At 52.6% G+C, this 14,953-nt stretch overlaps 1 protein-coding gene across 9 annotated transcripts in view; it reads left to right on the top strand.

Annotated features, from left to right (window-relative positions):
* The window catches only part of CHD6 (chromodomain helicase DNA binding protein 6), a 217,412-nt gene that overhangs the window by 153,665 nt on the left and 48,794 nt on the right, over positions 1–14,953 (top strand). For all 9 annotated transcript variants that reach the window (XM_044985565.1, XM_044985564.1, XM_044985558.1 and 6 more), the window contains 3 exons: positions 10,792–10,994; positions 11,463–11,662; positions 14,264–14,423. In XM_044985565.1, coding sequence (XP_044841500.1) covers positions 10,792–10,994; positions 11,463–11,662; positions 14,264–14,423 — 563 coding nt within the window. The remainder of the gene's footprint in view (positions 1–10,791; positions 10,995–11,462; positions 11,663–14,263; positions 14,424–14,953) is intronic.

The raw sequence follows: 14,953 nt of genomic DNA, 5'->3' as shown, positions 1-14,953 counted from the left end.
TTGGGTTCTCCTGGCTCTGCTGCCATGTGGGTGATGGACTGCAACTGGCTGCAGCTCCCAGCACTCAGGAAGAAACGTGTTTTAGCACAGCCTGAAGCCCTGTCCATCTGCCTTGGGGCCCTTCTTGACCCAGCAACCCTGGAGGTGGATTCAGCCCCTCTAGTTCTGTGGGGAGGAGGGGTGGATGCCGTTTCATAATGGGGCTGGCCAGGTGGCTTTGCACCAGGGATCCTGGCTATTTTATTCACTTAAGCCTCAGAGTGCTAAGAAGTGCTCACTCCTCCTCAGCACCTGGCTGAGTGCTGGAACACAGGGCGACCCCCACAGGCAGCATCGCAGGCATGCCCCTCCCTCCCGCTGTCCGCTCCCATGCCAGCTCCTGCCATGGCCTTCACTGATTCCTGGCCCATGGGCCAGGTAGGGAGCAGTGGGTGGGCAGAGGTGGGGGTTTGCCATAACAAGGACAGGCTGCTCTGTGTACCAGCCAGTACCTAGCCAGGGTTCTCATGGGAGCAGCTGTCTCTGCCCCACTGACCTTGTTAGTAGAATCATAGAATCTCAGGGTTGGAAGGGACCTGAGGAGGTCATCTTGTCCAACCCCTGCTCAAAGCATCATAGAATCATAGAATCTCAGGGTTGGAAGGGACCTCAGGAGGTCATCTAGTCCAACCCCCTGCTCAAAGCAGGACCAAACCCAACTAAATCATCCCAGCCAGGGCTTTGTCAAGCCTGACCTTAAAAACCTCTAAGGAAGGAGATTCCACTACCTCCCTAGGTAACCCATTCCAGTTCTTCACCACCCTACTAGTGAAAAAGTTTTTCCTAATATCCAGCCTAAACCTCCCCCTCTGCAACTTGAGACCATTACTCCTTGTTCTGTCATCTTCTACCACTGAGAACAGTCTAGATCCATCCTCTTTGGAACCCCCTTTCAGGTAGTTGAAAGCAGCTATCAAATCCCCCCTCATTCTTCTCTTCTGCAGACTAAACAATCCCAGTTCCCTCAGCCTCTCCTCATAAGTCAGGACCTATCCCCAGACAGATTTTTGCCCCAGATCCCTAAATGATTGAACTCATAACCCTGGGTTTAGCAGGCCAATGCTCAAACCACTGAGCTATCCCTCGCCCAAGTACTCGGGGCGCTCACTGCCCCAACAGCAGGACTGAGCATTTACCAGGAGTCACCGAAGCCGCTGCCTGGCCCTGATCCCTCCGTGGCTGAGGCGCTAACCCCAGGCCTCCAGCAGTTTTTTTTCTATCATTTAGTGTATGCATTAAACCAGAAATCCAGCTGAATGGCAATTAGGCGGCTCTGTGGGGAGCGGCTCTCATCAGAGAGGGGTGCCAGGGGTCTATCGTACCTCACGGAGCCCTGTTTAATTTCAACAGTGGACTTATCCCTTCATGCCCAGGCTGTTATTAGTGTGCTGTTTGCCCATCCCAGTGGCGACACGGAGGAATTTTAAAGAGCTGTTGCAGCATCGTGGTGATGGTAAAATGCTAACCAGGAGCTGCCACATGTGGCTTGCCGGCTGCGGGAGGCCCTGACAGCCTGGGCTGCACCCAGAGGCAATGTCCCAGGGAATCCTGTGGAAATATGGGTCGGTCTGTGAGATGCAGTATCCGTGCTCTGCTCAAGAGGCATCACTGCAAACCAGCACTGCTATTGCTGCAGGCTGAAAGTCCCCATGGCTCACCCTAGCACAGTGTCTCCAACTTTTTGCTCACAAGATCATTTTTTGAATTTAAGTACAACTCAGGATCTTCCCTGTCCCTTCCCCAAAGCCCCATCCCACTCATCCCACCCCCCCACAACCCTCTGTTGCTCGCTCTCCCCGCCCCACACACACACTTTCACTGGGCTGGGGCAGGGGGTTGAGGTTCAAGAGGGTGTGCAGGCTCTGGGCTGGGGCTCAGGGGTTCAGAGTGTGGGAGGGGGCTCCAGGCTGAGTCTGGGGCAGAGGGTTGGGGTGCAGGAGGGGAGTGTGTGGTGCTGGCTCTGGGAGCAGGGTCAGGGCTGGAGCGGGGTGTTGGGGTGCAGGAGGGGGTTCAGGGTGGAGGAGGGGGTATGGGTTGCTGGCTCTGGGAGGGGGCTTAGGGCTGGGGATTGGGGTGTGGGCTCCCGCCGGGCAGCACTTACCTCAGGCAGCTCCCAGTCCACGGTGCAGCAGGGCTAATTCAGGCTCCCGGCCTGCCTCAGCCCCATGCCACTCCCAGAAGGGGCCAATGTTGGGGGGGGGGGAGCAAGTGGCTCCCCGCACTGCCCCTCTCTGCAGGCACCGCCCACCGTAGCTCCCATTGGCCGCAGTTCCCGGTTCCCGGCCCCCGGCCAATGGGAGCTGCAGGTATGGTGTTTGCAGGCAGGAGCAGCAGTAGAGACCCCTCTCCCCCCACACTCTGCTTGGGGCTGTGGGGGTGTGCTGGCCGCTTCCGGGAGTGGTGTGGGGCCAGGGCAGGCAGGAAGCCTGCCTTAGCGGCAGCCCTGCTACACCACCGGACTTTTAGTGGCTAGAGATCGTAATCAGCTGGGAAAGTGTCGAGGACAATCTACAGGTTACAGAGTAGCAGCCGTGTTAGTCTGTATCCGCAAAAAGAGCAGGAGTACAGGTTACTGACCACTGCCCTAGCATGTCCGTGGGGGAGGGGCTGGTGATTTATACATCAGCTTTGTAAAAGGGAATGGAAGAATTGTACTTAAATTCCTTTGTTTGCATCTGTTTGGCCCAAATTCCTTCCCTTCCCTTCCCTATATGTGCACATGTGTACACACGCATCTTGCAGAAGTTGGATCTGGTTAGGCTGCAGCCATTGCTGTCAGAGCGTGGTGCAGTGAGAGGAGCCCTGTGCCTTGGAGCCTATTGCATTGACAGGGCAGAATTTGGGGACACTTTCCTGCTGAAAGGAAGCTCCTGTGGGTGAGCTGGTGTCGTGCTAGGGGGTTTGCAAGGCGACAGCAGCAGCACAGCTTCTTCCTCTCCTGGTCTGTTTTTGTGAATGAAAGTGACTAATAATTCCCGTGAGGAGAGGGTTACTTAATTCACTTTAAAGTGCCTTGGGAGTGCAGTGGAGTCTGGGTGCATGACATATTGCTATGGGGGTGGGGGTTGGAATCCCCAGGCCATAGGAGTCACGCTGTTCTGATCATGCCTATGCCGCCCCGTAAAGCCTGTGTATATTAGTGCCCTCTGCCTGGCTTTGTATTGTCTGGGTTTGTTTCCAAGAGAGCATTGGTCAGGCCCAACCATTGGGCTTTGTCTGCTAAAAGAAAAAACCCTCTATTGAACCTAATATGAACAGAAACCTCATCAATAAAACAACGGGGGCATTGCTGTGAATTAAAAATGTTGGATGGAGATGTTTGCAATCCAACATCACAGCACTGGGCTAGTGCAGGGGAACCGGGAAGTGGAACTGACTAGCTTGTTGCTGTTGTCCAAGATAAGAGAAATGCAGACAGTAAATGCACAGCCAGGGAATCCTCTCAGCTGTCCTGCGCTTGGGTGGGTCACTGGGATAACTGAGTGTTTGCAGGTTGTTCTGCTGTGTCTGCTGCCATGCTGCACATATGTAAACTTCTCTTTACCCAGTAGTGATAGTGGGTAAATATGGCAGCTGAAGTATCCTGAGAGGCCAGGCTATTTCCAGACACTTGCTAGTCGGCCTTTTCTCCAGCAGCAGAGCCTCAGGAATGTTCACGGCATAGCCTCTGGGAACATCTCCTAGCCAGTACCAGCCACCCCAGCCCCAGCTCCCTGTGGCACCTGCCTGCCCCGTCCGTGGTAGAAGATGTTTCTAGAAGAGAACATTAAACGCAAAGAATGAGGGCTTTGCCTACTTGGAAGAAAGAGTGAACAGATGGAGTCTGTTCCTCTGATCCTGCTCTCGGAGCATGTTCTGCCGGGCCTGCATGCTCAGCCAAACAGCTGGGCCTCTCCCTTCCAGCTTTCTTTGGCAAGTTCAAACCTCTGTGCAGCCATCTTCAGTGCCTCCCAAGGGGTTCTGGCTTCTGAAATTCAAGCTAGGGCAGCAACAGCAGATGGGCTTAGATGGTAGCAAAGGGGAGGCTTAATGGGCAACATTTCACAGCAGCTCTTCAGATTTCACTGTTCTAACAGGAAAAGAGGTGTGTGTGCCTGTGTATATGTGTCTGTGTGCCTGACTGCATGCCTGTGCCTGACTGCGTGTGTCTGCGTGCCTGACTTTTTGTGTGCTTGACTATGTGTGTGTGTGTGTGTGTCTCTGTGTGCCTGATTCTGACTTTGTGTTACTGGAGAGATGAGATTCAGCAGGACCAGCAACCAATACGGGTATGGTGTGACTCCAGTTGGTGCGGGGTGCTTTTGTGCTGTTATATCCTACACCTTTGTGCACCTTTCCATCGGCTGATTCTCTTGTCACAGCCCTATCCCTTTACCCCCTCTACAAGTAAATTATTCCACCCTGAAGCACAGCATTTACCCCACCATTTGTGTTGCCTGGGAGTAGTGGGGCATGAGTCAGAGATGAGTCAGCTACTAAGCGTAAGTAGTTTTGTAGCTGTTGGGCCTAATTTTCGCCTGTGGTATCTCAGGCACTATTTTGTGCTTGCAAATGATTGTCATTCCCACCCTTGCCACACATACACACACTCATTCTTCATGGAGTGCTGGTCCCAATGTGTATTCCACACATGGGTACGCATGCGTGCCATGCACCCGAGTCCAAAAATTCTTCCAAGCAGTGTCCATTGGCCTGCTCCATAGATCTCCTCGTGCTCCCAACTAAGGGTATAAGAGACACTGCAGGCCGACACCTCTCCAGTTCCTTCTTACTACCACCTGGCCTGAGTCGGAATCCTGTGTCTTCTCCTCCTCTAGCTCTTATAACACCTATAAAGGCATTTGTAAATTGCTATTTTCTTAGCATACTAGTTAGTTAAAGTTCATAGTAAGTGTGGTTTTTTCCCCAGTTGGGGAATCCTTCCCCAGGTTTGGGACTATGCCCATGTTTCAAGAATTGCATGTCTTGCCAGTGCTCCTTCTCTATCAGCAACGAACATCAATGCTGTCCCCACTGTCCAGGTGAGGCACATATCCCTGCAAAGTGCTGTATCTGTTGCTCCTTCCCTCCCAGGAACCGAGGAGCTCGTGAGCTTCGCCTGAGGAAGTACCTGATGGAGAAGGCTATGAGGCTCCTCTCCGATCCAGGCCAGGGAGACCCCCTGTACATCAGCCTCAACTTATGAGCAGTGCTCCTCCAAACACGTGCCTAGGAGCAGAGCCTCCAGTACCTAAGCCCAAAGACTTCTCTACTCTCAAGGGCTTCCCTTGAGAGTAGAGGGCACTTCTGGGCATAAGGAGAGAGATGTGCTCCCTCCCTGAGCTTGTCCAGGTCAGGTGAGGCTTAACACAAACAGAACCTAAGGACCAGCTCAGCTAAAGACCCCCCAGTACCGATGGCCCAGCCACTACCGGTAGAGCAGTTTTTGGACTCGGAGGTGTTGGAGGTGGTAACTGCTCCATTTTCTCCCTGGAGACTGTAAAGCCCTGACAGACAGTCTAAGTGTCACGTTTACTACTCCTCAGGGTATGACCTCCCCAGGCACCTCTGGTTCTGATTTCATTGAGGTCCCCCACAACTGATCGATGCCCTTATTCTGGCCTTGTTGGGGTCCGTGGAGCCGTATGCTAAGCATCTGGGCCCTTCTGAAGAATTGTACTGCTCCTCTCCCGCCTGCCAACTGCATCTGTCAGTGTACGAGGAGGAATAAGTTGACCCAGATCCGCAGGTAGTGACGGTTCTGATGGGTGTCTCTTCATCATCCCTGGACGAAGTGGTCACTTTTTCCTCTCTGTCTTTGCTGGATGACAATGGGCAGTACCAGGAGCTATTGCAAAGAGTTGCCAGCGACCTCCAGATCCCACTGGAGGAAGCCCAGGACCCTCAACACCAACTTCTGGATATTTTGAAACCTCAGGGACCAAGCAAGATGGCCCTCCTGGTTAATGAAGCCAGCCTAGAACCAGCCACAGTGTATGGCTCAATCCAGCATCCTGTGCCCCTACTCTGAAGACAGCCGAGAGGAGATATTCCCACTAAGGAATATTTTGTTCTCCCACCTTGCCTCCATCTCACTGGTGGTACAGGTAGCTACAGAAAGAGCTTGGTACACTATCAAAGGACCATCCCCACAGGCAAGTGCTCTAAAAGACTGGACCTCCTTGGAAAAAAGGTCTTCTCCTCCGAGGCCTGCAATTTCGTGTTGCTAACTACCGAGTTCTGTTAGCGAAATATGACTTCAATAACTATTCTAGGCTTGCGAATTTCATAGATAAGCTTCCCACAGAGGATAGAGCCCAATTTCAGTCCTTTATAAATGAGGGAAAGCTAATGGCAAAAACAGCTCTCCAGGCCATAATGGAAGTAGTGGATACAGCTGCCAGAAGTCTGGCCTCTGGCGTAGTGATCAGGAGGAATTTTTGGCTGCAATCATCAGGGTTTTCTAGGGAGATCCAAAACGCCATCTAGGACTTCCCCTTTAGTGAATCAAATATCTTTAGTGAGAGAACAGATGAGTCATAGAATCATAGGACTGGAAGGGACCTCAAGAGGACACTTAATCCAGTCCCCTGCACTTAGGGCAGGACTGAGTATTATGTAGACCATCCCTGACAGGTGTTTGTCTAACTGCATTCATTAAAGGATTCAAGTCCCTGCATTCATCAAAGGACTCTCTGTGTTCCCTGGAAATTTACACTCCAGCCCCCAGGAGGAAACTCTAGAGACAGCCTTTTAGGCCAAGGCCACTCCCTCCTCATGCAATTTATTATCATCACCTGGCGGAGGTCAGGTCGGCAACTGAGTTTCTCATAAAACTTCTGGTAGCTCTAGGTGTTTGCAAAAATAGAAAGAGGTCTGTTTTGTTAGCCACAAGGACGATAAACTTTATAGGAGCAACATTGGACTTGGTTTCAGTGAGAGCATTTCTCCATGCAGACAAGTTTCACATAATGAGCAAACTGGTTTCACGCATTACCTGCAAACCAAGAACTACAGTGCACGTCCCTTTCACTGTTAGGCCACATGCCCACACACATTTACATGACACTGTTCACCAGGTTTCACTTGCGATACCTACAAGCTTGGATCCACTCGATCTATCCACCAAACAAGGACCACATCAGCTGGAGTTATTGCCCACCTCGCCTGGTGGTGGAACCCGAAAAAGGTCATGGTGGGTGTTGCCTTCAGCCTGCCCACCCTCAAAGCCACCATTGTGATTGACACCTCCCTTCTGGGGTGGGGCGTTCACCTGAATAACTACACTGCTCAGGAAACCTGGATCCCACAAGAGGCCAGGCTACGTATAAACGTAGGAGAAGTGAGGGTAGTCCACCTTGCATGCAAGGCTTTCCTTCTGATAATTCGCTCCTTCCATATACAGGTGATGTCAGACAATATCACCACCATGATACAAACGGCAGATCCAGGTCTCGTCCCCTCTGCTTGGAAACTGGCTCTCTCTGTCTCTCTATTGCATGTATGGCATCTGCAAAGCAATATTCTATAGATGCAGTTGTAGATCTATAAGCCATTTCAAGGCCTTCTCTGTGACATGGATATCATCCAATTCACCTTTGAATCCAGATTTGGGACACTGCATTACGATGTGTTTGATGGTTTGGATGCTCTCACTGCAGTCACACAAAGGTGAGTCTTTGATTTTCCACTTGTACTTCAAGTAGCCACATCTTCTGTGGTTTATTCAAATGCAGTTCAGTGTGGTCCAAAGTATCTGTGGCAGGTCAAAACTGGGAGGGCATTTTGTTGTGTCAGTAATAATGTGCTTGTTTGGAATGGTAGATGAGGTCTAGACACTTCACCATTCCCTGCCTAGATCCAGAGACATGAGATGGTCACGTGTGGTCCAAAGTGGTTTTCACAATTTCAGGCATTGTGGGGTATGTTATCCATAACCTGCCAGATGGGAAGGTCTGTGTAGTCTGGTGTGTTTAAGTTCTCATGCTGTGGTTATAGCTCAACGGATAGCTGGGGATTCAGTGTTTGCTAATACAGAAAGCCACAGCAGAGGTGTTGATTGTAAAGTTCCCATGATGAATCGCATGGTCTAATTCAGCTGCCTGTCCACAAGTTGGGTATGGCAGCTTTTTGTCCTCATCCGTGTACAGTACTCTGCAACTGAGTACACCAGGGCCAAGGCCGATGTTTGTAGCACTGAGGCAGTTGATCTCCAGCTTGTTCCTGCTAACTTTCTAATTATGTTGATGCAAGTCTTTGCTTTGGAGGCTACTCTCTTGAGGTGGTCATGCAAGGTCAGTGTGTGGTCAAGAATGATGCCAAAATATGTTGGCTTTGGGTCTTAATGCACAGTTTCACCACAAAACTCAACAGAGTGTTTTGTGCTATTCTCTTGTCAAGGTGGAAAGTAGAGACTACCAATTTGCCCGAATTTGGTCTCAGACGCCATTTTTCGAAGTACTCCTCCGTGATCTTAAGGTCAGATGTAAGGGTCACTTCAAGTTCTTTAAAGCTATGAGCCTGAGTTGTGAGTGCCATATCATCAGCATACTCAAAATTCTGCGCTATCATTTCAGGTATATCGCTCACATGTGCATTGAAGAGGGTCGGAGCAAGTACAGAGCCTTGTGGTAGCCCATTATTTAAAGTGTGCAGCTTGCTGGTTTGCCTCTGAGGTATACGAACATCCTTTGACCACTAAGCATGGTGTTCGGTAGCCTGAGAATCCACACATGGGTTCACTTTGGCCAGCTTCAGTAGCAGACCATCCTTCTAGACTACATCACGTGCTGCTGACAGATCAATGAAAGCGTTATCAATCTTGAGTTTTCGTTGGAATTCAGCCTTAATGTTTGTAGTGAAAGCCAGGACCTGATCACAACAACTTCTGTGCGGTGGAAAACCAGCTTGCTTCTTGGGTAGGCTACTGTCCATTGGGGACCCAATTTGGTTCAGAATCATACGCTCCATCACCTTGTAGGTGGTGCTCAAGAGAGACTGGCCTAGAACTAGAAGGGTGATCCACAGGTTTCCCAGACTTTAGGACTGCAATGACCTTGGCTTCTTGCTACACACAGAGAATTTCACTGGTCTCCAAAATGTGGGTGAAAAACTTCATCACCCATTTCCATGCCAGTGAATTCAGGTTATATAGGGACTCAGGACAGATACTATCTTTTCCCACTGCTTTTCCCAATTTTGTGCCTGCAATGACTGCATCAGTCTCCTTACTTGTGAACAGTCCAGACCATTGAGATGATGGAATGCATGTGGACGTCACCTGCCGGAGTTAAAGCTGGAAGCCATCAAACTTTGGAACTGGTGCATCTGGAATCGCATCATGATGCAGGCCACTTACCTTCTGGGTATCCACAGCTCCAAACTGAGCAGTCACTTCTCGATGGACCATGCGTGGGAGATGCACAATTCAGTCCTAAGTGAGATATTCACGCAGTGGGCACACCACAGTGTGACTGTTGACACTCACTGATTCGCCCTTCGAGACCATGGCAACATGTTCCATGACCTACCTGCCTGTCCATGAAAGTGGTATTTTTAGTAGCTATCATTTCAGCCAGGAGCAAGCTGTGAGCCATCATTGCGGACCCTCCTTATTACAGTTTTTCACAAAGAAAAGGTTTCCCTTCGCCTACACCTAAGTTTCTCCCCAGGGTTGTTTCTGAATTCTACATCAACCAAAGTATTCGCTTATCTGTGCTTTTCCCAAAACCTCATGCTTCTGCTGAAGACAAGAGACTTCACTGCCTCTCTGTCTGATATGCCCTGGTGTTCTACCTGCAAAGAACGAAACCATTAAGAAATCACCAAGACTTTTTATTGCCATTTCAGGCAGATCGCGTGGGCAAACCAGAGGATTTCTAAGTGGGTTTCAGGATGCATCCTAGAGTGCTATTGGGAAGCAAAGATCCCTTCCCCTGTGGGTGTCACAGCTCATTCCACGAGAGCGCAGGCCACCTCCACAGCACCCCTACATGATGTCCCGCTACAAGACATTTGCAAAGCGGTCACCTGGAGTTCTGTCCACATGTTCGCAATGCACTGTGTTTTAGTTCATGCCGCGGACGCAGCAGTGGGATCTGCAGTGCTGCAAGCATCTTTGCTACCAGCTTCCAAGCACCCACTTGCAGTCTGAGCACTGCTTGCCAATCATCCACGTGTAAAATACACACAGGGACTAGCACTCTAAGAAGAAATGGAGGTTACTTATTGTAACTGGAGGTTCTTCAAGATGTGTGGTCCCTATCTGTATTCCAGTACCCGTCCTCCCTCCCCTCTACTTCAGATCCTGTTGGATTTGCGATAAGAGGAGGAATGACGTCAGCCTGCACTGTCTCTTATACCCTCGGTTGGGAGCACAAGAAGATCTATGGCGTGTGTGCGGGCCAATGGACACTGCTTGGAAGAATTTTCAGACTCAGGGGCATGGGGTACTTGCCTACTCACATGTGGAGTCTGAAAGAGCCTCCAGTTACAGTAAGTAACCTCCATTTTTTGCACCCACAGTTAATTGTAGGTGGCAGTCCATAGTGGCTGGGCGTTGAACAGGCCATCTGGGCCTGGTACCAGATGCTGGGTGTGATACTAGGCTTGGAGAGAGCTGGGTGGTGCTAGGAGTTGCTGAGGCCAGAAGGTGGCACAGAGGAGGGAAGCAGCCCCACACCTCGTGCTAGCGGCCAAGGGGGGCACCATGCAGAGGGAAGGGTCTGCCGGGTGGTTCTGGGCACACTAGCCTCTCACTGTCTCCCCCTGCAGGAGAGCTTAGTGATCGACAGGCCCCGTGTCCGCAAGCAGACCAAGCACTACAACTCCTTCGAGGAGGATGAGCTGATGGAGTTCTCGGAGCTGGACAGTGACTCCGATGAGCGGCCCACTCGCTCACGGCGCCTCAATGAGAAGACGCGGCGCTACCTGCGGGCTGAGTGCTTCCGCGTTGAGAAGAACCTGCTCATATTTGGGTGAGTCTCATCTGGGCTCTGCATACCATGTGAGGCCGGGCTGACCCCTAGTGCAGCTGTGGCTCTCGGGTGGTTTGGTGTCACATGTTTGCTATTGTCTGTCTGTGCCTGTTGCAGGCTGCTGCACGAGGGGGCACGAACCTGGCAGGGAGCTGCACAGCTAGTGCCCCGCCAGGGGGACCTGCTGGGTGCCCAAACCCCACGTCTATGGGAGGAAGTGTGGTTTGTGACTAGAGCATGGGCTGGGAGTCAGGACTACTGGGGTCTTTTCCTGCCTCTGCCACTGACCCAGTGTGTGATGCTGGGTGAATCCCACCACCTTTCTGTTCCTCAGTTTCCCTACTTCCCCAGGGACTGGCCAGGCTTTGTCCATTAGTGCCCCATACAGCGTTGTGAGCTCCCCACTGGAGGGCACTAGAGAAGTGCAGTCACTTGCAGTGTTTATGGTGTGTGTTTCTGCTCCTCCAGCTGGGGGCGCTGGAAGGATATCCTGACCCACGGACGGTTCAAGTGGCACCTGAACGAGAAGGACATGGAGATGATTTGCCGGGCCCTCCTGGTCTATTGCGTCAAACACTACAAGGGAGATGAGAAGATTAAGAGTTTTATCTGGGATCTGATCACTCCGACGAAGGACGGCCAGAACCAGGCCCTGCAAAATCACTCAGGTACTTTCTCTCCCGACAGTTATTGTTCTGCTGCCAGATGCCAGCATACCCAGCTTTCAGTGCCCAGGATTAGAGAGTTAAACTAGAGCAGATCCCAGAAGGCACGCAAACAGCCAGAGCTGGGCAACAAGGAACCACTGTGTGGGAGCCTGGGGGTCACAGGGCTGACTTGCATACAGACCCCTGCAGGCAATGGCAGAGGGGCTCTCTGATACAGGAGATGGCCAGCCCTGGCCCAGCTGAGAGGGAATCTTGGGCTAGAGAGCTCGGGCACCAGGCCAACCTGAGCTGCCTGTTCCTGAGGCCTAGATTGTTACTTAGACCAGTGAACAGGCTTGGGTCCATCAGGGATGGGGGGCAAATGTCGCCTGCAGAGTGCAGCCCATAGTGGTCTTTAGTCTCAGAACTATGGAGGTGTGGCCAGTGCTGGCTGCATGCTTGGACCTGTGGTCTCTGCAGGCAGCCACACTATGTTAAAGATGACTCCACTCCATTCTGTAGTCGCCATTCCCTGTGGGACGCTGCTTGTCTGTAGATCCCTCAGGGCTTCACAAAGGGTGGGGGGAATCCTCAGCTGGGGTACTGAGATCTAATACAAATGAGGCCCGGCGCCTGGCAAGTAGCTAGTGCAGCCCCTTGGCGGGGCACTGTGTGGGTACCCCGATCCATGGCACAATGTTCTTTAAGTTTGGCAGCCCTTTCCGGCTGGCTCGCTGTGCTGCCTTTCAGTAGTTTGTCATGGGTGAGCCATGCTGAAAGCTGAGGCAACTGCTCCCATTTCCGCTCCACAGGGCACGCCAGAGGCTGTTTGTGAAGTGGCTGTTAGCAGTATAAAGCTCAAGGCTCTCCCATGCGGTGCAGGAGAAAGCAGCCAGGCTCTGTGGTGGATTTGAAGTCCTAGGTCCAGTCAGGAATTCCCCCGTGCCTGGTGCTGTCGGGTTATGTTCACGGCCATCGCATCTCTCCCTGAGCGTGAATGACGCCATTGCCTACTGTTCTGAGTTAATATCGTCATTTTGTCCAGCACTTGAGCCATCTCAGTAGGATGGGCTGGGGCTGGGGGATCAGGCGTGTGCTGGTCAGGCCAAAGGAACCATGGCACACACCTGGGACGCTGGCAGGGCTGCATCACTGGGTGTACCCCGGTGCACTAGCATGGAATGGAGCACTAGTAAAACTGATAGGGGGGCACTTATGGGCTCACATTTTAGTAATGCAATGAGCAAGGGGCATGGTCCATTGAGGGTCATGAACGCTGCACTGCAGCTGCAGCACTGAATGTAACCCAGCTGGATCCCTAGCAAGAGGAAACCTCGGAACCTCTGAGTCAGCTCCTGGAGAGGCTTTTGCTTCCACGAGTCTGGGCGTGCGGTGGGCAATACAGGACTGAATTCCAGCCCATGCCCCGACTCTGTGCAATGGCAGCCACAGCAGGGAAAGGTCTGGAGAGCTGCTGAAGGGGAACTGGTCCTCTCCTGAGAGGAAGTGTGCGTGAGTTGGGCCTGTCCAGGGCTAGAGGGAGTCATGCAAGAAGTGAAACTGCAAGAACTGGTTGGAATAAAAACACAGGGAAACGTGGCCAGGGAACCAGTCCAGGGAATAGGCTCCAAGGACGACTCAGCCCCCACCTGCCTGGCATAAGGCTGGCTCTGCTTTGAGCAGGGGGTTGGACTAGATGACCTCCTGAGGTCCCTTCCAACCCTGAGATTCTATGATTCTATAAGAGGCGAGGACTCTGACTGGCATGTGCCGTGGGTACAGATCTGCTTGGCTGCCATCTCATCAGGAGTATCTGGCTCTGATGTCTGTGCTGGGTTCTGCTCTCACCTCCATCGGGAGAAAGCTGGAGTAGCTTTGGTGGGGCTACAGTGGAGCTGAGTTTAGAGCCTGAGCTGGGTCTGCTTTGTGTGTTAGGGAAGCGCTGAGCATTGGCTGTGCGCAGCAGTGCGGAGAGATGTGGATGTGCAATGGCACTGCTGAGAGTGTGGGCCAGTGTGTATTGGGGAGAGCTGTGGCTGGTCTGGGCCTGCTGGTGTGCAGCGGGGAGATGGGTTGTGTCAGGCAGAGTGCAGGTGTTGGAGCACCTGCTCCCTCTCCCAGCACACAACCTGACATCTTTCCACGGACCTGTATCTGACAATGTCGATGTTCAGGCTGCCAAGACCCCGGGCCAGCTTGCTTCCGTTCTGTGGGCGGGGTTGCCAGCAGCGGCGTCCAGCAGCCTGTCCTGCCAAGCCACCTCCTGCGCTCAGAACTACCCCATTCATTTAGGCTGCTGGGAAGGTGTGGATGTGGCATAACCTGACCTGGTCTAACTAGGGCACCATGTACATCTGGCTCTGCTATGGGATTGTGCCTGGACAGACACACTGGGTATGCTGGAGACCATGCCTGCCTTCTCCCTGGCTCCCCCACTCCCACCTGAGCTGTGGCATGAGGGTTTAAGAGCATTACAAGGACTGGCTTTCAGTCCTTCCAGCTGCACTGCTCCTGCCAGCCAGTGTCTGTGTCCTGTCTGATCCAGCGCATTTATCAGGTGCCCGTTAGGATGGTGTGTGGCCTGAAGCAGTGCCGCTAATGTGCTCCCTCTTGCTGTTGCAGGGCTGTCAGCTCCAGTGCCCAGGGGCAGGAAGGGGAAGAAGACGAAGAACCAGATGCTGCTCCCTGAGATAAAGAACGCGGACTGGCTGGCCAGCTGCAACCCCGAGATAGTCCTGCATGATGACAGCTACAAAAAGCACCTGAAACAGCACTGCAACAAGTGAGTGTGAGCCCCTGCCCCTGGGGACTGCGGCGCACACTCCATGCTGTGCGTCCCGCTCTGGGCCCAGAGCGAGGCCACGTGCCCCCAGCTGGCGTTGTGCCACTGGGCTGCAGCTCAGTGTCTGGGGAGGAAGGGGCAGGACTCATCCGAGCAGTCAGTATGGAGAAGCCAGTGGGGATGTTGGGTCGGTGCACACTGGGTCGTCAGACCTTGGATAGTTTTTGCCATGCTGTAAAGTGCTGTAAAGCCGCAGCCCTATGGAATTCTCATCTCCCTGCCGGTAGGTGCAGTGCACTCACCCACAGCTCAGCTGGCATTCAGGATAATTCCTTATTGCCACAGCTGTCCGCGGTCAGGGGCTTGAGAAGCAGGGCTGGTCAGATACCTGAGCAGCCCATGGTGGCACCAGCATCGAACTGCAGACTTGTGCATTAGTGGTAGCTGGAGAGGGACAGCTCTTGGGACCCGGGAGCGGAGCCTGGAGTGGCACGGGTCTTGGGGGCCGGGGGTTGGACCCTGGAGGAGGA

The sequence above is a fragment of the Mauremys mutica genome, chromosome 13, assembly GCF_020497125.1.
Source record: "Mauremys mutica isolate MM-2020 ecotype Southern chromosome 13, ASM2049712v1, whole genome shotgun sequence".
In the NCBI taxonomy this organism is placed as follows: Eukaryota; Metazoa; Chordata; order Testudines; family Geoemydidae; genus Mauremys; species Mauremys mutica.
Note: the sequence above shows the minus strand (reverse complement) of the source record. Positions and strands in the feature narration are given on the sequence as shown.